Genomic DNA, 25,676 nt, shown 5'->3' on the forward strand with positions numbered 1-25,676 from the left:
AATTATTAATAAGCTAATACGGTTAGAATTTAATGTTGATCGATAAATATATATGTTTGTAAATTAGCTTTTACGCAACACTCAATAAATAAACGGTAATACCGCTCCGAAACAAACTTAACAAACATTTTTACGAATTTCAAGTAAATAGGTGAAGGTTGACCTACGTAATAATTTATAAATAAATAAAAAGAAAAAATAACAACTAGCCAAGCATATTGGCCAATGCTATGCAACAGCAAAAATGAGAGAAAAAAGAAAAACGCGCTACAAAAAGAACGAACTACAACTAAATTAATAAAAGATATTCAAGGTACGAGAAATATGCAAAGGCAAAGGCAAAGAGCAAAATGCTGTGGCTAGCAAAATTCCAACAAGAGAGCCGACACGAGGCCCAGCACAGACCGAAGAGAGCGAAAAATGAGAGAGAGCGCGAAGAGCGAGAAATTGAACGCAACATGCATTGCATTCCCTATTGGAACGAACGAACGGAGCGAAGAAGGCGAGCGAGCGAACGAGTGAGTGAGTGAGAGAGCTTTGGAGTTGGGCTATGCCACCACCGCCTTCACGTCATGGAAACTAAATCAAAAGCGCACAATTAGGCCAAACGACTGCCTCGGCGTCAATGCAGGCAGCCAGGCAGGCGGGCAATCGACATGCAGTCAGCTATGTCTGTGTGTGTGTGTGCATGTGTATGCATGTGTGTATGTGTGTGTGTGTCGTATGCAAATTACTGTGGCAAGTTGCGGGCGAACACAAACTATGTCGCTGGGTCGCTTGTCGAAACTTGTGTGTGTTTGTGTTTATATGATGTTATTGTTGTTCTCCTTCTTCTTGTTGCTGTTGCTGCTGTTGCTACTGCTGCTGGCAGGTGCCCATTCAGGCAGCAACAGTTCCAAATAAAAAGGTGCGTCTATAAATTATCCATAAGTAAGACAGCAAAGCCAAATGGCAGTCAAATGGCAAAATCAACAAGAGCCACTAATTGAGGAGAGTACGGCATGTGGCATATGGAATGTGTGGCAAGTAAACAAATGGCAGCTCTTTCCTTTCATTCTAATCATAACTATTTGTGTGAGGGCGACCAGAGCGAACCTACTGCAAATGGGTCTGAAGTGTGCGGTGTATGCAACTGACGGGAGACGAAAATTAACCCATATCCTTTTCTGATCAGGCCCAACAGTCGAGTCTATAGAGACACGTCCTTTTATCTGTCTAATCTTATAAATGATGCACACAGACGAAAATCGATTAAAATCGATTTAAATCGATGCCAACTGATATTTGAGCATATCTCGTCTACCTTAAGAGCTAGAGTAATAGAACGACTACAATCAAGTTTACTCAGATAGGGAACAACTGACTATGTCAAAGTCAATCAGTGCATAGAATTATGTTTTGGCAGCTCGTCTACATGAACTAGAGATATTTGTAGCATAGTGTAATTGGTTCTACCAATGTTTGCTAGTATAGATATGTATATATAGCAACGAAACCGTAAAAGATACGCCAAGTATCTATTCTCGGACACATTGTGGTCGTAGCTGCCCCATTAGCCCCTTTGGCGCTCTGCGGGCGCATTAGGCACGCCGTACAATTAGGCACAGGTGGACAGGTGAGTGTATATGTGTGTGTGTGTAAATGAAACAACAAATTGTATGTGGGCAATGAAATCTATAAAGTATAGCAGCTGAAAAGCATAATGCAACGACGAAAGGTATAATTTTGTGCCTCTGCCCAGATTCCTTTGCACCTGCCAGTCCGTGCACCTGGCAACACCTGTGCACACGCCCACACATTCTGACTGCCACAAGAGTTTTTGGCAAAGCTTTCGTCTTTTTCTATTTACCAAATAATATGCGCAGCGATCATTATTTCCTCAGCTCGATTTTACATAACAATATATGATTAACATATTCTTTTTTGGCAATTTCTTCTGATTGCATCATTTCGATGAAGTTGACAAAGAAGGCGCAAAAAACAGAATTAATTTCACAATTAAAAGTGCAATTCATTGGCAACGGACTCAGGAATGACGCATTGAACTTGAATAGCTATCAAATCTGTTATTCCCCGCTATCTGCGTCGCTCGATCGTCTAATAATAGCGACTAATATATATATGTATTTGAATATAAAAATATAGAATTGAAAATCATTTAAGCTTGCAATTAAATCCATACACGAGAAACGTGTTTTTCCACTGACAGAAAGCTAAAACAAAAATTATTTATTGTCATATATACTCAAGGCTATAAAATCTAATTTGAATACACTTTTAAGAACTACTTAAGTCCAGTTTGAAACTTTATAAAAACGTCTGTCGGATAAGAAATATAAGTTCAAATTCAAATCAGCATTTCTTATACTAAATTCTTACGTTCGCCAAGTATCTACTTGTAACGATGTAATAAATTGTAATTTGAATAAACTAAAGAACTTTTTTCTAAACAGTTTATTTGACCTCGAAAACAGTTTAAATTTATATGCAATTATATTGAAATTGAAAAATATATTATAATTGAAATTATGTACAATTTGAATACTAAATGTATAAGAGTTAAATTTCACTTATTGCATTGTGGGTATTTTCACCTTTAGTGCGACTCAAATTTATATAGATTTAGTGTTCAGCTGTAGGAATTTCCAGAGATAGAGTTTCGGTCAGAGTAATTCTCCCGCATCAACCGAAGCAGAGCTTTGCTGCACACACACACATACTCTGTTTCGGATAATCAGCGGAGAGTCGGAGTCGCCAGTTGGCTGACGCTGTTGCAATTATGCCAAATAGGTTAACAGCCATTTCGTGCCTTTTGCACGAATTTTTTGTGTGTTGTTTATATAAGCCTTTTTCTCATTTTTCTCATGTTGTTGCTCTTCACTTGTGTGCTTGTTTTTTTTGGTTTGTCCCACTGTGCTAACTGTGCTTGCCTTTTCTGGGTTCGCTCGTTGCGGCGACAGTTTACCCCACTTTCCGCCAGGAGGCGCTCCATGAATTGGTGCGAAGAGGGTGGATGGGTTAGCGACTGGGCAATGTAAATGAAACGAAACGACAAACAACGGGCAATTTAATGTCTATTTGCATTTGACAACAACAACCAGCAGCAGCAGCAGCAGCAGCAGCAGAGGCAACAAAATTTAGAATCAAGAGTCGGGAGCTTGACAAATAAACGAGTAAATTATCGAGTGATACCCCGAGCTCAGGGGTACCGAAGCAGGGGGCCCTGCAGCTCATCTAAGCTGTGAGTGACTTTGATTAGCTGAGATCGCTTATACTTACACACACACACATACCATATATATATATATATATACATATTTGTCTGTGTGTTTATATTCACTTTAGGTAGAATAGAAAACTAAATTTGACAACAAGTTTGTGGTCGAGAAATATACAGCAATGACACAGTTTAAAATAAATTTAAATTCCCTATAAACAAAATCAATTGAAATTTGAACTTATGCTAACATATACTTAGTATGTTTTACATATGAGATATGTTCACATTTAATATATTCACCTTTCTGCAAGGAGTCGTGCATACAGCTGCAATTAATCGAGTGCGGGGCAATATTTATGTACTAGTATATATATATAAATATATATATATCTATATATATATATAGGTATATGTTGTTCTGGTATATTCGTTATATAGTATTTGGTTGATTAGAATTAGAAGTTGTTAATATGTGTACACTTTTGAGTATATTATTATATTATTATATTTTTGTTTAACTTTCGATTTCTTATATGTTACATACGGCACTCCAATGTTGCTGTTGTTGTTGTTGCTGTAGTAGTAGTTGTTGTTGTTATTATTGTTGTTTGCGTCTCAAATTTGTTGTTACTCTTTTATTATTCATGCAGTTATTATGATTATTATAATTATTTTGGTTTTCTTGTTGTTACTGTTGTTGTTGTTGATGTTTGAGTTGATTCGTTTGCTTAAAGACAAATTATGTAAACATAAGTTACACGCACACACACACGCACACTTATACAACAATATACACACACAATGGCAAGATTAATCGAAATTTTGAAGATGAAATCACTTTAAGCGCTCTGTTATCGATCTTATCGAATAGAATCGAGGACGAGTGCAACCAATACTGCATTACCACTGCATGTACATATGTATGCACATAAGTGTATGTGTGTATGTATGTTTGTATGCATGTGTGTCTGTGTTTATGTGCGCCTTGTCAAAAGCTCTAATGTAACTGCTATAATTTAAAGAAATATTTATGTACACATACACACATACACATGTACATATGTAAATTTGTATTTTTCACAGTTAGTTTTGGCTCTGACTTTGCTCTGTTTTGCTTTGCGTATGCGTCACGCGCCGTCTTTGCGTGCTCGTCTTCGCCTCACGTTTGGTTCTAACACAAAAATTGGTCGACAGACGATGCCGTTGAATTCTGTTGCCGTTGCTGCTGCCTTTTCCGAATTACGGACCTGCGCAATGGGACGCCCTCTCTTTGGACACAGCATGCAGCAAAAAGCATGGCAGCCAGAAGGAGCTTGCCGCTCGAACACCTTTATTTAAAGTTGATTTGCTTTTTAAGCTTGCTAGTGGAAATGCTTAAATTCAAGAACAAATGAATGACGGAACAAGTATCGATGCATCGGCTTATTCGGCGGGTGCTTGCAATGCGATCGATTTACTAGAGCACGATATCATTCAATTCATCGATAACACACTTTCATTTCAAATGTGTGCGCAATCCACTGACTGAATATAAATATTAATTTTTTAATGAAATTAAAAGCTTGTATTTTTGTCTTAAGGATAGTTATATGCATCTTCTACAGCACTTAACAAAAAATATGCCCAAAAGCTTGAAACTATAATATTACAGACCTCACGCAAGCAGTGCATTAGACCATTTATTATTTATTTTAGCCAGTGGTGCAAGAACTTATCAGCCAAGTGGCACGCAAACCTCAAGGTCTTTCTCTCACTAAGCTAACGAACATTCTGAATTTACACAAATATGCGTATGCCACGTACACGTGCCTGCTTGAGCACATTTGTGTTTATTGTTATATCAGTGTATGTGTGCGTCTTCTGCTGCTGCGTATCTTTGTTAATTCGCGCGCATTTCTGATTTCGGAATGTCGAATGCTGTTACCCGCAGTCAGGCCAACATTTTGCATTGAATTCAAATTGCGTTGTGGCTGGCTTGTTTTATAATTTATTTAAATTATATTTTGCGCCATCTACGCTAAGTCGCCTCTCGAGGGCTAGCTCTCATCTCTAATGCTCACGCTCACATTTACGCTCTCGTTCTTGCTCTCACTGTCAGTTGCCTATCGGTTGGCCTCTCCCACCGCTACCCCGATTCGCTCTCTTTGTATGGTTCTCACTGTTTTTCATGCTCTCTCACTCTGCCACTCTCATTGGTTATCTTCTCGTTGTCGCTTATTAGGGCACTAGGTTTTCATGCAAGCCTCGGAAAATTGCTGCCCACTAACACACACATTCAGTAGACAGTTTTGGGGCAACTTTTGCATTTCCTGTTCACCCAAAAAAGCTTTCAAAATAATGCTACATTCTGTTCATACGCCACGTTTGCGTCAAGTAAATTGAACTTCTATTGAATGCCAAAGACAAATTGTTTATGACATAATTCAATAAACACACACATATACCTATATACTTACATACATACAATACATATTTTTATATAAATGTGTGTATAGATACAAATGTATATGTTTTTAGAAGAATGCTCACGCGCCATATGTTTCAAGCGTTTGCTAGAAGCGCTTTTAAATATGAAAATCTTCTGTGTGTGTGTGTGAGTGCGTGCGTGTGTCTAACAATAACGTGAAAAACTCGTTAGCAAACGAAACGAAAAACATTTAAATATAATACAAATACACATACATATACATATATCTATATGTACGTATGTATGCACATTATGTATACGCGCCGTGTGCGCTGCGTTTTATCAGCTTGCAGCTAAAGAGGGAGAGCAAAGAATAGAGAGAGATGGGAAGCAATAGAGAGTGAGAGCGCCCGACTGGTAGAAAAAGCTTTGCCATAGCTCGCACACAACACACACACGCACACACACATAAAAAGACTTTGAGTGCGCGCGTGTATGTGTGTGCTGCTGCTGCTTTGACACAGTTTTATATGACGTCGTTGATTTTAATTTTTCGTTAGCTCGCTCATTTTTTCTGTGCTTATTTCATTCTTCTTCGGATTTGCCAGATTCTGAATGTTTTTCTGTGTTGCCTTTGCATGACATTTGACCATTGGAATGAGCTGGGCTGAGCGGACCTGCTGAGGCAGCTTGTTGTTTCCAATATTTAACACATGTTATTATTGTTGTTGTTGTTATGGCTAGTGAACCAGCTGCTTCCAATAAGCAATCCGTCTTTTCTTATTGGAAAACGTGCTATTGTTTTTGTTGCACCAACGATTGGATTTTAAGTGTTAATTGAATTTTGTCGCATGGCAGACACCTTCAAAAGTAGCACATTAACATTTTAGTAAACACACACACGAAAGCAGAGACACGTTTATGTACGTAAGCTTTGCGACGTCTTGCGAGTGTGGGTTTTGGTGTGAGTATTTATGTAACCAGAAAGCCAGGCAAAGGCAAAAGCAAAGCAAAGCAAGCAAGCGAGCGAGCAAAACGCTCATGTCAAGGCACACATAGATACTTTTTGGCATTGAAACAAAACGTAGTTCACAAAAAGCACACACGAACACACTCTCACACACACGCACCACACATACATACTCAAGCTTGCATGCACACATTTCAGTAGGGGCACACGGATACGCGCGCACACATCGACAGAACTTAGAAGACGACGTAAAGAACGTTGAAGAAACTAACATGCGACGCATAAACACACTTGCACGTTTCAACACACGCTCACACACACACACACACACGCAGAGAGCTTAGAGAGATACACATGGTAACTTTGAAGATGCATACATACGCACATATATACGATGTACGCAACTATTTAATTAAATATTGTTCAAACGAACTTTGAAATCCAACAACAACAACGACAGAGTATCCAATGCGATTTTGATTGAACAATTTATAACACTTTTTGTTAATGATCATTTGATTAAATACTCGATGTTGAGCACTTTATATACATATACATTCTGCATGTATGTATAAATGTATATTATTGCTGCCGCGTGCAGGCCACTTTAATAAAAGTACACACATATTATATACATATGTATGTCAAATTGTATATACAAGGTACAGAAGCATTTTTTGTGCTTAATTCGTTGTAATATTGTTACATATGTAGCATATAAACATTAACTCACTGATGACGACGCTCTGACTCTGACTGAACTCAACTGAACTGAACTGGACACTGAATGTGTTCGTCGTATCTGAAAACTGCCTTGGCGCTTGCTCGACTTACACCTCTCTCTCTGCTCTCTCACATTTTGTGTTGTTTCTGCTTCTCCGAGTAGCTGAGATTTCAGTACAGAACTTAAAATTCCGATGGTAGGCTAGTCAGTGGTTGTACACAGTGGGCACACACAGACGACCTCATGCACACATCCACACACACACGAATATGGTCGTCGTGTGGTGAGAGCACAATTTTGCTTTCGTTGCCCATATTAAATGGGAGAGAGCAGCTAACAGAAGTGTGCAGCGTGCTCTCATTCTCTCTCTTCGCTCTCTCGTATTGACACTCTGAAAACAACCACTTAACGCTCAATATGAATTCAATAAAACTTCCATTGTGCATTTTCCAGGCAGTCTACAAATGTATTCCCTGTTAAAGTAAAGTTGCTGCCTGTGAGAGATTCACACTCCATTCTCAGTAAAAACAATGCTTTTTATCACAACAATCCCATTATGACATCCCACAACGATAACGGCATGCAACGGTTAGCGTTCGTAAATGAACGACTCCATTTGAACATTTTTTTAGATAAGAAAAAGTTGAAATTTTCAAAATATTGTTTTCATGTGTACTTACTGAATCCGATTGACTGTCCCAAATTTATAATGATTTATCAACCATCAAATTATATTTGTTTATATATGAAAAAACGGTCAATATTCACGTCTTAGCAATTTTCTTATCTTTATTTAGTAAAATTGTTACACGAATATTCTGGGCGTACAGATCATGTTATATGTACATATGTATGTATGTATTTAATTATCAGAAAATTGTTAATAGTTTGTCTTGTATTTCGTCTGGATTTGAGTTTGTATTTGCGATCTTATCACATCTAATATTATAATTCTAGACAAAGAGGAAAATGCAGGAAATGTAGTTATTAAACATAGACAGATTCTAGAAATATCACACAAAACAAATTAAAATAATTAACATACACTCTAATAGAACACAGAATGAGATTACAGTTTCACAATTAAAACAATTAAAAAATCTACGTAATTGTAATTTACCTACGTATCGTTAGTCAGATTCAAAATAACGCTTAATACATTAAGTTGTCATGCATTATATTAGTCAAGATTTTCAATTAATATTATTGCTTGAGATTGCGAATTGCTTTAGTTCAGCTGTTATCGGTGTCGACATTATAACTGATAACGTAAGCAGCAGTTTCCATAGGACATAGTGGAGGCGCCAGCTTCGACTCGAACTGTTCCAGCTCCTGCAGGAATGTCAGAGAAGTGCGCTGGCAGCGATGCCGCTCTTCCGCTCCAGTTGTCAATACGCTGCACACATTGAACTTAAAAGTAAAAATGAATATATATTGTAATATATTATATCGTAATGGCAGCAAACTTTATGAACTTACCTTGTCGGCTGGGGACTCGTCGTCGTTGTTGCATTGCAATAGCTGCGTGCGATGCAGCACGCAGCCGATGCGCTGGTTCTTGGCTGTGCTATTTGTTAAACGACGCATCACAACGACATCTAGATCCTCGTTGGCCGGCACGTGCTCGTTGCCAAACTGCGCCTGTACTCCTGTCCACTCGTTCTCTACATAGATTAGTTTATCAAATGGATCAAGCAACTCCTGTGATGCCGTGTGCGCGGCTTTAGTCAAGTAGGCAGCGGGATGCGCTTTGGGTGGACGAACACAATTGTTGATCTTCTCAAGAACAAGGCGATAAATATGTAGCACAGGCTTGTTGTCCAGCACACCCTGATCTAGGCCACGTTGATCGTCGCTGGCCAACCGGCGGTCTTGCATGATTTCCAGCTCTCCCGAGGCCAAGGAGGCACCACCCAACGGCTGTCCTGTTAGCAATGTCAGTCGCATATTAGCATCCTCGATGAACATGGCCGACGGCACTGGATAGTAGTTGGCTTGCAGCGGCAGCTTCTCGAATCGTTCTCGCTTGATTAATTGCAGTCCATTGAGATCCGTATAGAATATGCTGCCGCTATCAATGTGCGTCTGCATGCGCATCACAATTTCTATATTGTCGATGACGCCAATGTTCACCAGGTTGCGTATTTCCGGTGCGTCGCCACGTAAGATGGTCTGGTGGATGACGTGTGGCAAGCCGACGCTAACAGACGATTCCAACTTGCCCTCGCTGACAAGGACAACAGGTGTGTTTCCTAAAATGGTCGTTGCGGGTCCATTGGGTAGAAACAGATAGGCTCCTGACTTATCGCCATGCGGCCGAGTGCCATACTTTAGGAACTTGAGGTGCACAGGCACCGGGGCACTATCTGGTGTAAGTTGCATGGATTTCAGCATGCCATACTCTGAGAAGGCAAGCGTAGGCCCACTGCCAACACGTAGTGAAAACTCACGATGCTCTCCAAACTTTGCATCCTCTGGATATTGGCCCAAGCTAACAGAAAGTGGACTATTGTTTAGCAACAAGTGCGAAGCGTAAAAGGTGTGACTGCAATAGATTAAAAGAAGCATATAAAACAGAAACTCTTCAAATTGTACATCATGGGCTGCACTTACGCGGGCTTCGACATTGAGATCGTTAGTATATAGGTGGTTAGTCCCATGGGCGGGACGCGTGCCTTAAAAATTATTCGATATTTGGTGGTAGACCCTTGCGGATTGAAAGTCTTGCTGATTGTATCGTGATGCCAGCTCCAGACGGGCGAAATCTGCGCTTCCACTGGATGGCCAGCCAAGTCGCTGACACTTACGAACGGACTTGAGACATAAAAATCGACTAGTTGCTCTCGCCAATGCGGAACTGTGTTATGCAGGACAACATGCTTTGTGGGCAGCTCCTCGCCCAGTATAATAGTTGTGCGACTCTCCTCGACACCTACGCCCGGCCAGCGTGAATCATCCAATGTAAAATAGTAGAAATTAAAGTCCGCACTATAGATAGAAGGCTTGGTGAGCAGCCGATAGACTGCCTGCTGCATTACAAACTGGCACGCCCAAAGCGCCTCAACCATGCGCTTCTCATAATCTTGCATTACGTGCGTTTTCGCGGTGCCTGTGATGCCATCGTGATGCTGAAAGAGAGATATCTCTCGACGTGCCATCTCAAGTTTTTTGCCAAAGCCTGCTATCGTGTCCCAGTTATGCCAGGCATGAAGCATCTCCGCCGCTCGCATATAGTGCATGAGCACGCGATCCATTCGCTTATGATATGGACGCGATGTGTAATAGCCGCTCCAGTAGTTGTCAGCTCGATCCGCGTAGGTAAAAAAGTCTCCGCTTAGCGAAGGAAAGGTCTGCTTAGTTTTGTGTACAGCATCGAAATATTCATTTAGTGTCCCAAACTGCGCCTGCACATTGAAGCGCGGATTGCCGTTGATGTGCTCAAAGAGCTTTTCATAGTTAATGCGCTGCACATCCCACTCCACGTTCTGCTTGTAGCGAAAATCATCGCCCAAAGGAACTAGCAAGACATTTGTGCGATACAACTCGGCCTTCTTCTTCCATTGATCCACCAGCATATCGGAACGAGTGGCCACGTTGCTTTCATCGATTGGACGGGGCGGCACTCGCCAAGGACAACTCAGTCCAAAGCCACCCATACGCTTAAAGTCGAACTGACAGCACACCTTTGGATCCGGGCCACAAGTGTGTGGAATATCATACGAATAAAAGGGCATCATGTGCGTAAAGAGTGCCGTCTTATCGCGTGTTTCCCAAGTCTGACGCCAGTAGAACTCCAGCTGTCGGCGTTGTGCTAGCTCCTTCTTTACTGAGTAATGTGTTCGTTGAATCAGCATATTTTTCATACCGCTTCTTTGGAGTATATACGGCAGACTAGGACTATGTCCGAACGGATCAATAGCCCAGCCAGCAGTTGGCGTTACGTTTAGATGCTGCTTTAACCAGCTCTGTCCCTCTGTCAATTGCAATAGAACATTCCGCCAATGTGAATTGGCTTCATCGGGCATTACCCATCCACCGGTAACAAACTCCAACTGACCCTTCTTGATAATCCTGTAAGAATATTAGTTTACAATTAACTCAAAACGAAATACATTCTCCTCTGCCACATACATTCTCATTTGCTGCTTTTTGTGATCGCCCAGGTCTTCGAAAAATCGTGAAAAATATGATATTTCAGCCCAAATAAATTTCATATCTGGATTCTCAGTTAGATGACGCAATGCATTTGATAAGATGTGTTTGGTATCTGTAATTAAAATTAAAAACATATATGTGGGCTCGTTAAAAGCAATCGAAATTATGTCAAAAATATATACAAGTTGTGCTATTACCAAAGCTGATAAAATGTGATAAAACGACAATTTTATATTGCTTAATTTAATTAAACATATTGTAGAAAACATGTCCAAAACAATATATAAATATCTCTGATATGTTATACTGTTCATTATCATTTTACATTTAAAAAATAAAATAAAAATAATTTAAAATAAATATATAATACTTTAACTAATATGAAATTAAATTAAAATCAAATAAACAAAAACAAAAATAAAAAATATATATTGTGACTTCTCTTCAAGCTTTTTATATATATTTTTACAATTAAGCTTCTACTGACATAGAGTGGGTAAATTTTATATATATATATATATATATATGTACATACATGTATTTTTCTTGATGGTTTTTTCATGCATTTCCTGAAAATTACTATAAATACTTTTCAATTCAAAATAAGCAATATATACCTATATATATAAATATATATATTCAACAAAGGTAATTAACCTGTTCAATAGTCAATAGTCAATATAGGAGGTCGTACTAATGGCACAATAATGAAAAAGTGATTTGAAACAAATATAAATATGGAAAATCCGCTTATTGTGCTATTGAAAATTGCTTTGCATAATCAATATACATTGAAAGCCTTCTTACCGGCATTGTAATATTCCTCGAAGGTTTTAATCCAGCCAGGATCATTGTGAGAGTGTGGCACAACGAAAACTTTTAGTTGATGATGCTGATTGTATTTGATGGGATCGTATTTGATATTCCAGCCCTGTTTCCAAACACCGCCATCAATGTCGGCAAAGGACATCTGGTCATATAGGTCTAGCATCTGAACATCCACTTGGGGCACCTGCTTAACTATGTCCGCACATACACCCGCATCGTCTTCCTCATTGTTTATTGAATCTGCGGCCAGAATGTCATCTTGTTCATTAGTTTCAACGGGAACTATTCCTGGAAGTTCGTGTGCTTTGTGTACTTCGTTGCCTTGCTGCGATCGTATTTTTTCCACTTGATGGAGTTTGTTCTCAAGCGCAATATAGGGTGGCTAAAAATGACACGACTAAATTGATACGATGCTCACATACACAGGGAAATATTACCTTTTTAGCATTGGCAGCCGGTGCCGCATAATTTAGGATCACATAGAGACTGAGGAAGATGAGAAGACAACCACAGCAAATGAGAAGAGCGAAACGACGACGAATGCGCAGCATGTCTGTTTTAATTGAACATCGATGTTCACAATGTTTCAAAAGTAGCGTAGCTGCTGCTATTTAACTTTTGAAAAGACTTGCGTGGATTTTTTCGCATAAACAAATGTCAGGCAAAGCGATTACATGGCGCTATCGATACCCAATAAGCTGGGCTGCCAACTTATTTCAGTGTGCCCACAATAACACCCCTGTCTCTCAATTACCGATTTTCCCGCAATTCGTATCGGTAGTCAATTAAATAAACCGAAAATAAATAAAGTACACTTCGATGCTAATATAATACAGAGTCGCACTAATTAAGTCACAATGGAAACTTACAAGTTCAAAACTGCAATGAACTTAAATACAGGGCACATCAAATAAAACATAGCACCGTTTGCTGTTTGTATGTTTATGCACGCAAATCGATTTCTACAGAATCCTTGTGCAGGACATACACACTAATACAGAGACAGAAACGTATGCAAACAAACAGACGATATTAATAATAACGGTGCATTGTGCAAACCTCTGAGATTTGCAATAAGCCTTAACTTTAAATGCTTATTGAATCCTATCGCCAAACAGCTTTCGAATTTGTTGTCCATTGCGCCATGAAGCGTCAGAACGTTAGAACCCTGTCGCTGGTGGTATGCACATTTACCTATTTGCTCATCGGGGCGGCAGTCTTTGACTCGCTTGAATCACAAACAGAAGCGAGGCGTTGGGAATTTTTGCAAGGTACATATATATGCGATCAATATATATCCCCGGCAAGATCCAAATGCACACAAACTACAATTTGCACTCACTCTCACTTATATAAAAACAAAAAATTACCAATAAAAATAATGAATCCAAATCATTTTCATATCGTTCGTCTCCAGCACAGATCAAAATGTTCAATTTTGAATTCGCTCATTATGATATAGCATTTTATTTCAACTTTTGATCTGTGCTATCCAATTGTCTTTTATGTTGCTTTTTCTGTTTATTAACATTAATTGGCCATGAATTTGAATGTTGATATTGGAATTGGAATATAATTTTAATTTCATGCTGTAGCCATAAAGAATAATTTCGTTGAGAAATACAATGTGAGTGCCGAAGACTACCGGATGATCGAAATAGTAATAATAGAGAACAAACCACACAAAGCGGGACCTCAGTGGAAATTCGCTGGCGCATTTTATTTTGCCACTGTGGTGCTGGCAATGATTGGTAAATATTATACAAAATTAGTTAACGCAATTGAAATTCATTTGACTCGATGAATTGTACTTTTTTTTTTTTTTTTTTTTTTTTTTTTTTTTTTTTTTTTTTTTTTCTTTATTTTGTTGCAGCTTATTGTCTTAGACTCTATAGCGCATTTAGCTCTAAACCTTAACTAATGGGAGGGCAGATATGCCAATTATTCTGCACTTGTAGCTACTATCTTAATTAGTTCTTATATTGTCTAGAGGATGCAATCTCTTCAGTCTTCGCCTATTGTTGTTTATAGCCAGGTTGCTTGCGAGATGGTTAGGATGCGCTGCAAGTCTGTCCGCGTATCTTGAACTGTGTCGCCCAATGAGTTCAGCAACTGTGGGAATTGCTAAATCCCTATGTAAGACTGAGTTTCTTACAAACCAGCTGGCTCCAGTCCATCTGCGTAGTGCTTTATTCTGCAGGGTCTGAATTTTGTTCCTTGTAGTCTTCGCCGAGGAGCCCCATAGAGAGATACCATATACGAAGGTTGGGACAACTATTGCCTTGTAGATGGCGGCCTTGCTGCTGTAAGACAACTTGCTTGAAGCTCTCAGCATCCAGTCGAGGGTTTTTAGCTTGCTTTTGCATTTTGAGGTTACTTGACTTATGTGCGCTTTAAAAGTCAGCCTTCTGTCAAGAGTGATACCAAGGTACTTTACTTTTGAGGCTTTGGGAATAGTGGGCCCCAATGCAACGCTTGGGCAATCTCCTCTTCTAGTGGCGAAGGTAGTATGTACAGACTTTTGTGCATTAATGGTGATACACCACCGTTTTGCCCAGCGTCCGAAAGAGTCCAGATATTTTTGTAGTGAGTCTGAAGCTTCTTGCGCAGATACGTGACGTGATAAGATGGCGGTGTCATCTGCATAGGTCGCTATGAGTACTGCATCTGTACTTCCTATATTTGGCTCGGGAGTTGGCATATCTCCTGTGAATAAAGTATAAAGTGTTGGGCCTAGAACACTACCCTGTGGTACTCCAGCCATAATTGGTCTAGTCAAGGATACTGCTTGCCCCCTTGACACTTGGAAGGTTCTTCCAATAAGGTATGAGGATAGCAACGCGAAAAATGGGGCTGGAAGGGTGGTCCTCACTTTCTGCAGCAGTCCCAGGTGCCAAACTCGATCAAACGCCTGTTTGATGTCTAAAAAGACGGCAGAGCAGTACATCTTTTCTTCAAAGGCTCCAAGGATATGGTGCACAACTCTGTGAACCTGTTCCGGTGTTCCATGCTGTCTCCTGAAGCCAAACTGATGGTTTGGAATGGCCTCCTGGCGTCCCAGATGTGTCAGTACTCGTTCCAGAAATATTCTTTCGAATATTTTGGAGAGTACTGGCAACAGGCTAATTGGTCTGTACGACTCAATTTCTCCCACGGGTTTGCCAGGCTTAGGAATCATCACAATCACGGCGCGCTTCCAGCAGGCTGGAAAGTGCCGGATGCGGAGCATGGCGTTGTACACCATAGTTATGTAGTCTATGGTGGAGTCAGGCAGTGCTCTAAGGACTCTGCCGTTTATTAGATCATATCCAGGGGATTTTTTTGCCTTCACTCTTCTGATGTGTTCAAGAACCTCTTCTTTTGTACATCCAGTTATCTGGTCTTCAGCTGGGAGGGGCGAGAGAACGATGTCTTCTGTTGCTTCGATTTCTGAGGCCTCTGCGGTAATCACCGGCGTGAATTGGTCTTGAAGGTGGTTTGCAAAAGCCTCAGCTTGAGCTTCGTCACCAATGTGCCAGGAACCAGAAATGCTCCGAATGGGATGTCGACGTATTGGCTGCCGTTTGAGCTTTCTTGTAAATTTCCATAATTGAAACTCTGCGTCAGTGGGCGATTCAGCTCGTACCAGCGCATCGCTGATACACCTCTTTTGAAGCAGGGCGAGAGCAGCTTTAAGATGCCTCGTGGCTTCGTTGTACGTGGATTTGGCATCAGGCGTGCGTAATCTTAACCAGCGTCTCCTGGCCCATCTTTTGTGTATTAGTAGGTGTTGGGCCTCCAAGGTGAGGGGGATGTTGTACGGAGACTGTTGTCTTGTTTGGCAAGATGGTGGGGCGGCTTGGTGCGCAGCTTTGACTATTTCTTCCTGCAGTTTGTTTGCTGCGTAGTCCACGTCTTCAGGAGTGTTAAGTTCCATTTCTATGTGCAAAGAGTAATGGAGCTCGCGCCTAAAGACTCCTAAATCTGATCCTGCTGGCAGTAGTTGTTTCCTAATGGGCAAGGGCTGTGGCTGCGCGTGGATTGTGACTATTAGTGGCAGGTGGTCAGAGGATAGGTCCAAGGATTCTTCAATGGTCAATTGCCGGTCACAGATGCCTTTGTAGACAGCGAAGTCGATTGCCGAGGGCCTGTGTCCATTAATTGGGTAACGGGTGGGGGCTCCAGTCGCCAATATGCTGAATTGTAAGTTTTGAATCGCCTCAAATATGACTTCTCCGCGACGATTCGCACTATTGCTTCCCCAAAATGGGTGCCATCCATTCCAGTCGCCGCCGATGAGGGTCTTATTCAACCTTTGGCCTAGAACCTGTTCCATGTGATGATCACACAGACCAGTGTTTGGCGGAAGATAAATTGACGCAACTTCGATCGCTCCAATAGACGTAGGCAGGGTGATGGCTGAGACCTGCATTGTTGCGTTGCAAATTGACAGTAAAGGTGTATGCGGTATTGTTGCTCGTATGAGGATTGAGGATCCACCAAAGCAGTTTGCTCCTTCACCATGAGCCTGATAGTGTTCGTATCCGAAAATTTGTGTAGTGGGGCACTCATGAGTTTCTGTTATTAACATTATATCTATGTTTTCTTGTGAGAGAAACGCAGCCAGTTCCTGAGTCTTGTTTCTCAGGCCATTGGCGTTCCAGATACCCACACGTAAAGCCATTATTTGTAGGCAAGCTTGGTTATGATGGCCATTAAACTGTTTAGCATGGTTGCTTGTTGGGATTGTACTTCTCGCATCGCTTTGAGCTCGGCATTAATTGCGTCAAACTGACGTTGTTGTTGCTGAAGCATTTCAGTGAACAAAGTGTCACTTGTGGTATTCTTATTTGACGGTCCACCTCTAGCGGCCTGTGCGTAAGAAACACCACTAATAGGCGTTGCAAAGCTCGTGGCTTGGGTAATGCTCCGGGGCCTTGTAATTTCGGAAGCAGTACTCGGACCCGTAGACGGTGTTTGTGTGGGACTCCTTTTTTGTGCTGGGGATTGCAATTTGCGCAACCGCTTGTATACTTGGCAGCCCTTATAGTTGGCTGGGTGCTGTAACTCACAGTGCACACAAGTTGGTGCCTGGTCCTTTTCGCGGGTGCAGTCTTTGGATGCGTGTTTCCCGGCGCAACGCACACACCTGGGAGCTTTGTGGCAGTAGCGTTGTGTGTGTCCAAATTCTTGACAGCGATGGCATTGTGTCAGGTCGTTGTATCTTCTTGGCAGTTCCACTGTGCAGCGTTGCCTGCAGACAACTCGAATGTCCAAAATTTCTTTGTTGTTGGGGGCCTGAGCCACGTCAACAAAAAATATATTTAGCGGTGTTTTGTCCATACGGCTCAGTGGGTTGTGCACATTTGTAATTGTGTGGCCTTTGGTTTCCAATTCCTTTTTAATTAGTGTTGTATCAGTGCTGGAGTGAAGCCCTTTGAACACGACTCTATATGGTTTGTCCTCCTTAAGCTGGTAGCAGTGGAACTCCAATTCCAGCTTAGTAAAGTGGTCTATAACTCTGCGATAGTCCTCACTGCATTGGGTTAATACACCTATGTTATTCTTCTTTGGCTTAATTACGTATGATTTAGCATCAATTACTTTATCTATTATCTGTTGAAGTAGGGCCACAGACTTGATGTTTGGACACCATATGGGGGGCGGACGAGGTTTCGGTGTAGTTTGCTGGTCGGTCAATACTGGGGCTTCTGGAGCTACAGGTGATTCGCTGTAGTCTTCATCTTCTTCTACGAGCAGTGAAAATCGATTTTCTGATATTAATGCTGCATTGCTGGTGCTTGGTTCGTCGAAGATGAGCCTTTTCTTGATGGTTTTTGGTGAATTTGGCTGTTTACGTTTCGTGTTTTTGTTGTTAGTGATGCCTTGCACGGAGGCGATATCTATTTTTGAGTTTATTGGCATGATGGAGGCTTGCCTATTTGCCATCACAACGTTAAGCTGGGCTTGCATTTCTGCATTTACCTTTACAGCTGTAGCGCGGTCATTGACATTAGATGTCATCGCGGATTGTGCTTTTGAGTGCAGGCGCACTCGCGCCAAGCGACGAAATTTCGTAAATTACAATTAAAGCAATTGAGTTACGCGGAAGCAAGCGATAAGAAAACGCTGCGTGTGCGGTTTTTGTTGCTGTTGCGTTGAAGAATGCACCGCAAAGTTCTATTTTTAGAACTCTGCAGCAGTAGAGCTTAAGCGAAGGCTGTTCGAATTCACGTCTTTACAGGTCGAACGACTGATCGCGATTGTAATTGTACTACAACTTACATATGTATATTAAATTTAAGAAATGATAAAAATGTGAAATCACTAAAACAAATCACTATACAAACATACGCGCACACACACACATATATATATGAATGCATTTATGATTGAGAAAAAGTTACACTTCGTATTTGCTCGGGTCTCTTATTCTCTTACGCTCGTAGCGAGCAATGGCAGCTGACTGCCTTAAGCCTAGTGTGATCGAGCAAGATGGCCGCTCGTCATGAGCGCTCGTCCTTAATATACTATTCTTGTTTTCCTTACTCTCACAGCTCTCTCCAAATAGGCATGTGTGTGTACGAAGTTAAGGCTTATTTGTTTTCTTCTGAAAGTAAGGTATTGCAGAGTGGTAAAACAGCCTGAGACGCGCGAATGCAAATTTTACTCTCGCACGAGCTTTTATTCAGAAAGGGTATTAATGCGCTGTAACGCTTTTAAAATTAATTTTTTACACACAACCATACATGCTACACATGTGCATGCATTAGCACTTTTACAGTAATCATTTGAAGAATGTAATGAGGAAAGTAACCTAAAATATGTGCTTTTGACTGAATTTAGTGAATCATATGTAAAAGGCTTTTTAACAAAGTACGAAGATATTAATTAATATGTATACGAAATGAGCTCTATGTATTTAAGTATGTATATGTACATAAGTGATATGTAATGCATGAGCAACCTAAAATATACATTGGTAAGGGTAATGGTTCACCTTGTGTGCGTGTGCATATTACGGTCTGTATTCGTAGTAAATACCAAATGTTAGTTTTGTAATATTTTTTATTTTTCAGGATATGGACACTCCACGCCGACCACTGTGGCCGGCAAATTATTTACAATGTTTTATGCGATGGTATGATCTAACCAAGATACTTAACCTCCAGATGGATTCATACAATATCAAACCCCATGGCTAACCAATGTATGATTTCATTTCAGGTTGGCATTCCACTCGGGTTGGTTATGTTCCAGTCCATTGGTGAGCGTCTGAATAAGTTTGCATCCGTAATAATTAGGAGGGCGAAGCGAGCAAGTGGAGCACGATGCACGGATGCCACTGAAATGAATCTAATGTTGGCCACCGGGATGCTCTCCTCGATCATAATAACAACCGGAGCAGCAGTGTTCTCTCGCTACGAGGGCTGGAGTTACTTTGACAGCTTCTACTATTGCTTCGTCACGTTGACTACAATTGGATTTGGTGATTACGTGGCTCTACAAAATGACCAGGCGTTGACGAACAAGCCAGGATATGTTGCGCTCAGTTTGGTCTTTATACTGTTTGGATTAGCAGTGGTCGCTGCTAGTATTAATCTGCTCGTATTGCGATTCATGACAATGTCAGTCGCTGTTTAGATATTTAATTATTTAAGATTTCATTAAATTTGTACTTATTTTTGTGTTCCCTGCAGGCAAGCCGAGGACGCTAAGCGGGACGAACAAGATGCTCAAAATCTGGCTGCTGGCAACCAGCCGCTTACATATGACGACGAGTCGACCTACAATATGCAGGGCAAGCTCTTGGAAAACAACTACACTACGGAGAATGACGAGACAGTGTCGCTGTGTTCTTGCACATGCATGGGTGGAACCCGTTGCTTGAACCACGAGCCATTTGTCGACCCAGACTTCCAGCCAATGGATATAATTGAGAGCACTCTGTGCCTGAAGCGTGCATCTGTCTAATAGACTAATAAGTTAGCTTGAATGCCAAATTCTTCTGGAGATATCACGTAGTCTAGCCACCTTTAGGGATGCCAAACTGTAGCCGTTTTTAGAGACCCCCGTAGAGAACTTAACCACCATGAAAAGAAAACCCTCTTATTAAAGTAAAATACGTTTAAGTAAAAGTGCTCAAATATATAACTCTGAAACCCGAACCGAAGCAAACATATCTCAAAGTTTGAAATTTTGTATGATCGCAGTAGTCTAACTAGGGATATTAGCATTTCCCATTCGCAGTAGTCTCATTCCAACATCGACTCGACTACGATACACGTATAGAGAAAAAGTAAGAAAATTATACGTTAAAATCAGTTTAAACCGGTTTCTGCCTTCTGAAAAAAAGAAAAATAGGAATAGCTCTCCAGAAAATTCGGATAAGTTTTCCAGCAAAATTGAATTTCATTGTTTCTCGTGCTCGTAATCATGCGTGAGATTGTGCACATTCAGGCTGGCCAATGCGGCAACCAGATCGGAGGCAAGTTCTGGGAGGTGATCTCGGACGAGCATTGCATTGACGCTACGGGGACATATTATGGCGATAGTGATCTGCAGTTGGAGCGCATCAATGTCTATTACAACGAAGCCACTGGCGCCAAGTATGTGCCACGGGCCATACTTGTCGACTTGGAGCCGGGCACCATGGACTCTGTGCGCTCGGGAGCTTTTGGGCAGATCTTTCGGCCCGATAACTTTGTTTTCGGCCAGTCTGGCGCAGGCAACAACTGGGCCAAGGGTCACTACACTGAAGGCGCCGAGTTGGTGGACTCTGTGCTGGATGTGGTTCGCAAGGAATCTGAGGGCTGCGATTGTCTCCAAGTAAGTTCTAATAGAGAATTTATCCGAGGGGAGGTTAACTAATTGCATTAACAGGGCTTTCAGCTAACTCACTCCTTGGGCGGGGGCACTGGATCGGGCATGGGCACATTACTCATTTCGAAAATTCGAGAGGAGTATCCAGATCGTATCATGAATACCTTCTCCGTTGTACCATCGCCTAAGGTGTCGGACACCGTGGTCGAGCCCTACAATGCTACTCTAAGCGTCCATCAGCTGGTGGAGAATACGGATGAAACATACTGCATCGATAACGAGGCTTTGTATGACATTTGTTTCCGCACGCTGAAGCTTACCACGCCCACCTATGGTGATCTGAACCATTTGGTGTCGGCTACAATGTCTGGAGTGACCACTTGCTTGCGCTTTCCCGGTCAGCTAAATGCTGATCTGCGTAAGCTGGCTGTCAACATGGTGCCTTTCCCGCGTCTACACTTTTTTATGCCCGGATTTGCGCCGTTGACCTCTCGTGGGTCCCAGCAATATCGCGCTTTGACCGTACCCGAGCTGACTCAGCAGATGTTTGATGCCAAGAACATGATGGCCGCTTGTGATCCACGACATGGTCGCTATCTAACCGTTGCGGCCATCTTCCGTGGGCGCATGTCCATGAAGGAGGTGGACGAACAGATGCTCAATATTCAAAACAAGAATAGCAGCTTCTTTGTCGAGTGGATACCGAACAACTGCAAGACAGCCGTGTGCGATATTCCGCCTAGAGGTCTGAAGATGTCGGCCACTTTCATTGGCAACTCGACAGCTATTCAGGAGCTGTTCAAGCGTGTCTCCGAGCAGTTTACGGCTATGTTCCGCCGCAAAGCTTTCTTGCATTGGTACACCGGCGAGGGTATGGATGAAATGGAATTTACAGAGGCCGAGAGCAACATGAACGATTTGGTATCTGAATATCAGCAGTACCAGGAGGCCACTGCCGACGAGGAGGGTGAATTCGATGAGGATGAGGAGGGTGGCGGCGATGAATAGTTTGAAAAATACACTTTACATTTGAGGTTACTCACGTACGCGCAACCCTTAACAGAAGAAACAAACGACCGACTACTATATTCCTATGAATACTTTCCACTTGTGTTCGCTATTTGTTACATAGTTAAAATGTTCTGCTTCCTAAATGATGGTGCGACAAATGTATATACACGAATAAAAGAAACGTGTTTCGAAAAACTTCATATGCTTCTCTGATTTATTTGTCATGCCTGGCAGTCATGGGGCAACTCTACGAGCGGCTGTCAGTCTGACATCGGAGGTGATGTCTTTGCTAGTGCCCGAGACGCCACTTTCATCGCGATGCGGCTTCGTTCGTGGTCGCAAGCGGATCAAGCCGCATCCCGTTTCGGAGCTACGAAAACAGACGAATTTCGTGACGCCCAGCTCCGATGAGGAGGAGGAAGACACATGTGCGGATGCTGACTGCAGTTGTGCAAACAACTCGAACAACGAGCGAAAGCCTCTCAAGCCTTACACATTACGCAAAAAAACTTAGCGCCAATGGTGTTTATTTAAATGATTACAATATTTGTGACAGGAACAGCAGCGAATAAGCTTAAACTAAATTAAATTAACTAAAGAACTGAGATAATATTCATCTTATTAAGTTATACAGCGATATACATTTGAAGTACAATAGAATGTAAATTTCGAGCCTTCTACACATCATCGAAAAGACCCCGTGGCGGCGGCCCAACTATGCGACGTTCGTTCTCTTCATCGTCCGGCTCATTGGCGCCTCGGAAACCGACTTGCATTTGAGTGCTGACACCGAAGCGTTCATTGATTTCTTCCGACAACGAGCGTGGTACACCCAGGGCCGACGAGGAGGCCACAGCAGCGTAGTCATAGCCGACATCTCCATCTCGTAGCAAACCATCAGCCGGCGTGCGAGTGCTGGCAAATGAGCCAGTAACGCCGCCACTGCTTAGCCCACCACCGCCCGCTCCGGCACGATATTTACCAATATAATCATGGTTGGGCAGCGCATCGGGTCGCGTGAAATCGCGCCGCCTAGCGATTGCCTCCTCGGCACGTTGTCGGCGGCGCTTTTCGCGCGCTATTAAATCTTTGCCCTCCTGCACCAGTTCCGTTGCAATCGTTTCGTGTTGCAAGAACTGTTGAAAGCCCAATGCGTTGAGTGCCCGACTGCCCAGACTAAACCAGGTGGCCAAGCAAAATGCCAACATGCACATGGGAAAATAAATGTTGAAGCCATTGGAAATGATACCGATGACATCCATATGACCCATTATCTGTGTGTAATAAGTCTCCATAATGCGCTGCAAAATAGCAAACGTTTAACGTTTAATGCCTTTAGAGAACTGGTTAGACCTACTTACCTTCTGTATTATGTGCGAGTCCATGTGAATGAGTCCCAAGAAGTTAAGACACATGGGCGGGGTTAATCGACAGAGCAGCATTCCACTGAATATCAAGCTGTGTTCATTCGTCTGATGATGCGGTGCCAGATAATATAAGTTCAGAAACCGTATGCGCAGAATGGTGGAATAGGTGCAGTAGAAGAAATAGCACAGCACGATCATAGAGAACAGTTCAATGGTGAAGAAGTCATTGTTTGAGTTGGCCACGTTAATGACATTCGCGAATATAGACAACACGGGGCGGCGACAAAAGAAGGTCAGTTCGCTCCACACGACCATTGCAGACATTGTGGCAGTCACCACGCACAACGCCTTAAAGAACGGCGCTTTCAAGAGGCACTCCCAGTACCATTGTATTGTGGCGCTATAGCAGATTCTTTCCAATTGCGTACGTTGCCGTGGGAACTCCGTTTTGAATCGACGTTCAGCAGAGTGTACGTTGCGAGCGACATCCTCCAGATGGAGGACCGTATTCACCTGTACGCTCCACAATGCCTCAGTTCGTTGCAATGTTTGCAGTGACTTGATTACCTGTTTGTGTATGCGCACAAGTGCCTTCTCAGAGGGCACAATGGTGGAGGTGGTGCCGGCCATGCCGTTGCCTCCGCTGCGGGCAAAATTACGAGTGGCTCTTTCTTGTAGCTCGATTGGTACTTTTCGCATTATTGTCTCGACGCACGGACGTAGCTCATGATTATTAGGCACAGCCCGACTGATGCACTGCAGCGACTCTAACACATCATCGACATGCTCCTCCGCCTCGGCCTTATCCGTGCTGAGCTTCGCAGCCTTAAAATATGCGTATTGTAGCGTAAATCCCGGTTTGGCATTGTTCCACAGTGAACGGGGCACTTCGACCAGAGCATAGCCTAGCAGTATGATGAGTAAAAAAAGGCCCCATGTATTAGATGCCGACGAAGCAATCGCTTTCAGCTTTTGCCAATCCAGCGATACGCCTTTCACAGCAATGTAAATGAGCAACACGCCACATATGAACAAATAGGAGCCATAGTAGATTGCATTCTCGATCAACGCCGATTTGAGTTTGCCTTTTATTGTGAAATCGCCAGCCTTGAGATACGATTGCATCATCGGCATAATTAGCCACGTGAGAAACTGCGAACTCCAATAGATGATGCGCCATAAATTGGGAAATACGTATGCAGGCACCATTCCCCAGGCTTCCTGGCATTCTACTGGGTGAACATTGTTGGTCATGGGGGTGGTAATTGTAGCTATAATGCTTCCATTGTCCCTGTTGCCCAATTCTGATTCTGGAACTGGTTTATGTTTTTCCACGCACTGTCGATACAAAGTCTGCAACAAACAATTCTATGTGAGATATTTCTAGTGCTTTTTTACTGTCGATCACTTACCGATGTTACATCCAAAGGTATGGTGAACACTATCAGAAAGGAGAAACACCAGGCTGTCAGCACGGACAGTGTGACTAGGATGTGTTGACGTGGAATGTTGCCATATCGATAGAGCATTAAGCTGGCCAGGACCAATGCACCAATTACGCCAAAGGTCAGCAAGTACGCCATATTAAAGCTGCTTGCAAATAAATAGTTGATAATCCTTATTATAAGATGGCCGGAGCCAGGGCGGCGGCGGCGGCGACAACGTCGACTTCGACAGCGTTCTCTTTCTTGTTATTGTTGATGCACTTTGTGCGTTTCTGTTGCAGCTGGCGAGCTGTTTCGCGATGCATTTCCTCGAGACTCTCCAAAGCCTGAGACTTCAGGGGTATCAAACGCGGTTTTACAAACACCAGCTCAGTTTTGTGTTCGAAAAACAATTTTCCTGTGCTAGGTTCAATCAGTTCGATTTTCTCATTTATGTTTCTAAGCAGCTCACTCTCCGTCGTCGACATACTCGCACAGCTGCCGGTAGTGCATTTATGCTAACAGATTTTATAGCAATATAAACGCCCGCATCGACAAATACGAGCATGCGCTTGGTTGCAAATTATGAAATATGCGTCACGGGAACTTCAGATAACACACCGCGTAACCAATTTGTTATTTATTTCTCTGATTAAATCAGAAAAGATCGATTTTTCACATATATATTATACTGTAATTACGATTGGCAGCGCTGCAAAAGTGAGTTGGCAACATTCAAATATTTAAAAAAAAACGAGTTGGCAGCCC

At 42.2% G+C, this 25,676-nt stretch overlaps 7 protein-coding genes across 10 annotated transcripts in view; 3 read left to right on the top strand and 4 right to left on the bottom strand.

Annotated features, from left to right (window-relative positions):
* The window catches only part of LOC111593692 (RNA-binding protein Nova-1), a 30,544-nt gene extending 23,208 nt beyond the window's left edge, over window positions 1–7,336 (bottom strand). Inside the window, exons 1-2 of one of the 3 annotated variants that reach the window (XM_023306601.2) lie at window positions 7,331–7,336; window positions 3,521–3,546 (exon numbers count right to left, since the gene is read on the bottom strand). In XM_023306601.2, coding sequence (XP_023162369.1) covers window positions 3,521–3,542 — 22 coding nt within the window. In that variant the 5' untranslated portion in view covers window positions 3,543–3,546; window positions 7,331–7,336. Of the gene's footprint in view, window positions 1–3,520; window positions 3,547–7,330 lie in introns of those variants that run through there. The other 2 variants (XM_023306597.2, XM_023306599.2) reach the window with 2 other exon arrangements.
* An 808-nt stretch (window positions 7,337–8,144) lies between these two features.
* On the bottom strand, window positions 8,145–12,976 carry LOC111593673 (alpha-mannosidase 2). 2 transcript variants are annotated; one of them, XM_030225698.1, is made up of 7 exons: window positions 12,742–12,976; window positions 12,284–12,686; window positions 11,453–11,588; window positions 9,935–11,392; window positions 8,801–9,866; window positions 8,442–8,731; window positions 8,145–8,274 (listed from the first exon to the last, which is right to left on the bottom strand). In XM_030225698.1, exons 1-6 carry the CDS (start codon window positions 12,853–12,855, stop codon window positions 8,555–8,557), a joined length of 3,354 nt encoding a protein of 1,117 aa, XP_030081558.1. In that variant the 5' UTR covers window positions 12,856–12,976; the 3' UTR covers window positions 8,145–8,274; window positions 8,442–8,554. The 2 variants fall into 2 exon arrangements, with proteins under 2 accessions (XP_030081558.1, XP_030081557.1); XM_030225697.1 differs by having other exon boundaries at window positions 8,446–8,731; window positions 12,742–12,855.
* A 79-nt stretch (window positions 12,977–13,055) lies between these two features.
* LOC111595709 (two pore potassium channel protein sup-9) lies at window positions 13,056–20,454 on the top strand. Its single transcript, XM_023309554.2, has 5 exons — window positions 13,056–13,575; window positions 13,900–14,055; window positions 19,363–19,424; window positions 19,511–19,911; window positions 19,984–20,454. Exons 1-5 carry the CDS (start codon window positions 13,395–13,397, stop codon window positions 20,255–20,257), a joined length of 1,074 nt encoding a protein of 357 aa, XP_023165322.1. The 5' UTR covers window positions 13,056–13,394; the 3' UTR covers window positions 20,258–20,454.
* A 38-nt stretch (window positions 20,455–20,492) lies between these two features.
* On the top strand, window positions 20,493–22,317 carry LOC111595708 (tubulin beta-2 chain). The gene is made up of 2 exons (XM_023309553.2): window positions 20,493–21,112; window positions 21,167–22,317. Exons 1-2 carry the CDS (start codon window positions 20,720–20,722, stop codon window positions 22,112–22,114), a joined length of 1,341 nt encoding a protein of 446 aa, XP_023165321.1. The 5' UTR covers window positions 20,493–20,719; the 3' UTR covers window positions 22,115–22,317.
* A 23-nt stretch (window positions 22,318–22,340) lies between these two features.
* On the top strand, window positions 22,341–22,633 carry LOC111595712. Its single transcript, XM_023309556.1, has one exon. It carries the CDS (start codon window positions 22,341–22,343, stop codon window positions 22,629–22,631), a length of 291 nt encoding a protein of 96 aa, XP_023165324.1. The 3' UTR covers window positions 22,632–22,633.
* Window positions 22,634–22,772: 139 nt separating this feature from the next.
* LOC111595706 (LMBR1 domain-containing protein 2 homolog) lies at window positions 22,773–25,067 on the bottom strand. The gene is made up of 3 exons (XM_023309551.2): window positions 24,897–25,067; window positions 23,479–24,837; window positions 22,773–23,418 (listed from the first exon to the last, which is right to left on the bottom strand). Exons 1-3 carry the CDS (start codon window positions 25,065–25,067, stop codon window positions 22,795–22,797), a joined length of 2,154 nt encoding a protein of 717 aa, XP_023165319.1. The 3' UTR covers window positions 22,773–22,794.
* LOC111595713 lies at window positions 25,057–25,614 on the bottom strand. The gene has a single exon (XM_023309557.2). The coding sequence runs from the start codon at window positions 25,394–25,396 to the stop codon at window positions 25,106–25,108; it is 291 nt and encodes a 96-aa protein (XP_023165325.1). The 5' UTR covers window positions 25,397–25,614; the 3' UTR covers window positions 25,057–25,105.
* Window positions 25,615–25,676: the final 62 nt, after the last annotated feature.

Source organism: Drosophila hydei, unplaced genomic scaffold (assembly GCF_003285905.1).
Source record: "Drosophila hydei strain 15085-1641.00,03,60 unplaced genomic scaffold, DhydRS2 tig00008137-arrow-arrow-pilon, whole genome shotgun sequence".
Taxonomy (NCBI): Eukaryota; Metazoa; Arthropoda; class Insecta; order Diptera; family Drosophilidae; genus Drosophila; species Drosophila hydei.

Bases quoted from the DNA above. Each gene is read 5' to 3' on its own strand.
- LOC111593673 (XM_030225698.1), bottom strand. From the start codon at position 12,855: ATGCTGCGCATTCGTCGTCGTTTCGCTCTTCTCATTTGCTGTGGTTGT. The intron at 9,867-9,934 runs GTAAGTGCAGCC...AATCTATTGCAG, and splicing joins ATCTCAATGTCGAAGCCCGC to TCACACCTTTTACGCTTCGC. The intron at 8,732-8,800 runs GTAAGTTCATAA...TTTACTTTTAAG, and splicing joins ACGAGTCCCCAGCCGACAAG to TTCAATGTGTGCAGCGTATT.
- LOC111595709 (XM_023309554.2), top strand. From the start codon at position 13,395: ATGCTTATTGAATCCTATCGCCAAACAGCTTTCGAATTTGTTGTCCAT. The intron at 19,425-19,510 runs GTATGATCTAAC...ATTTCATTTCAG, and splicing joins TTACAATGTTTTATGCGATG to GTTGGCATTCCACTCGGGTT. The intron at 19,912-19,983 runs GTCAGTCGCTGT...TGTTCCCTGCAG, and splicing joins GTATTGCGATTCATGACAAT to GCAAGCCGAGGACGCTAAGC.
- LOC111595708 (XM_023309553.2), top strand. From the start codon at position 20,720: ATGCGTGAGATTGTGCACATTCAGGCTGGCCAATGCGGCAACCAGATC. The intron at 21,113-21,166 runs GTAAGTTCTAAT...TTGCATTAACAG, and splicing joins AGGGCTGCGATTGTCTCCAA to GGCTTTCAGCTAACTCACTC.
- LOC111595712 (XM_023309556.1), top strand. From the start codon at position 22,341: ATGCCTGGCAGTCATGGGGCAACTCTACGAGCGGCTGTCAGTCTGACA.
- LOC111595706 (XM_023309551.2), bottom strand. From the start codon at position 25,067: ATGGCGTACTTGCTGACCTTTGGCGTAATTGGTGCATTGGTCCTGGCC. The intron at 24,838-24,896 runs GTAAGTGATCGA...TGTTTGTTGCAG, and splicing joins TACCTTTGGATGTAACATCG to ACTTTGTATCGACAGTGCGT. The intron at 23,419-23,478 runs GTAAGTAGGTCT...GCTATTTTGCAG, and splicing joins ACTCGCACATAATACAGAAG to CGCATTATGGAGACTTATTA.
- LOC111595713 (XM_023309557.2), bottom strand. From the start codon at position 25,396: ATGTCGACGACGGAGAGTGAGCTGCTTAGAAACATAAATGAGAAAATC.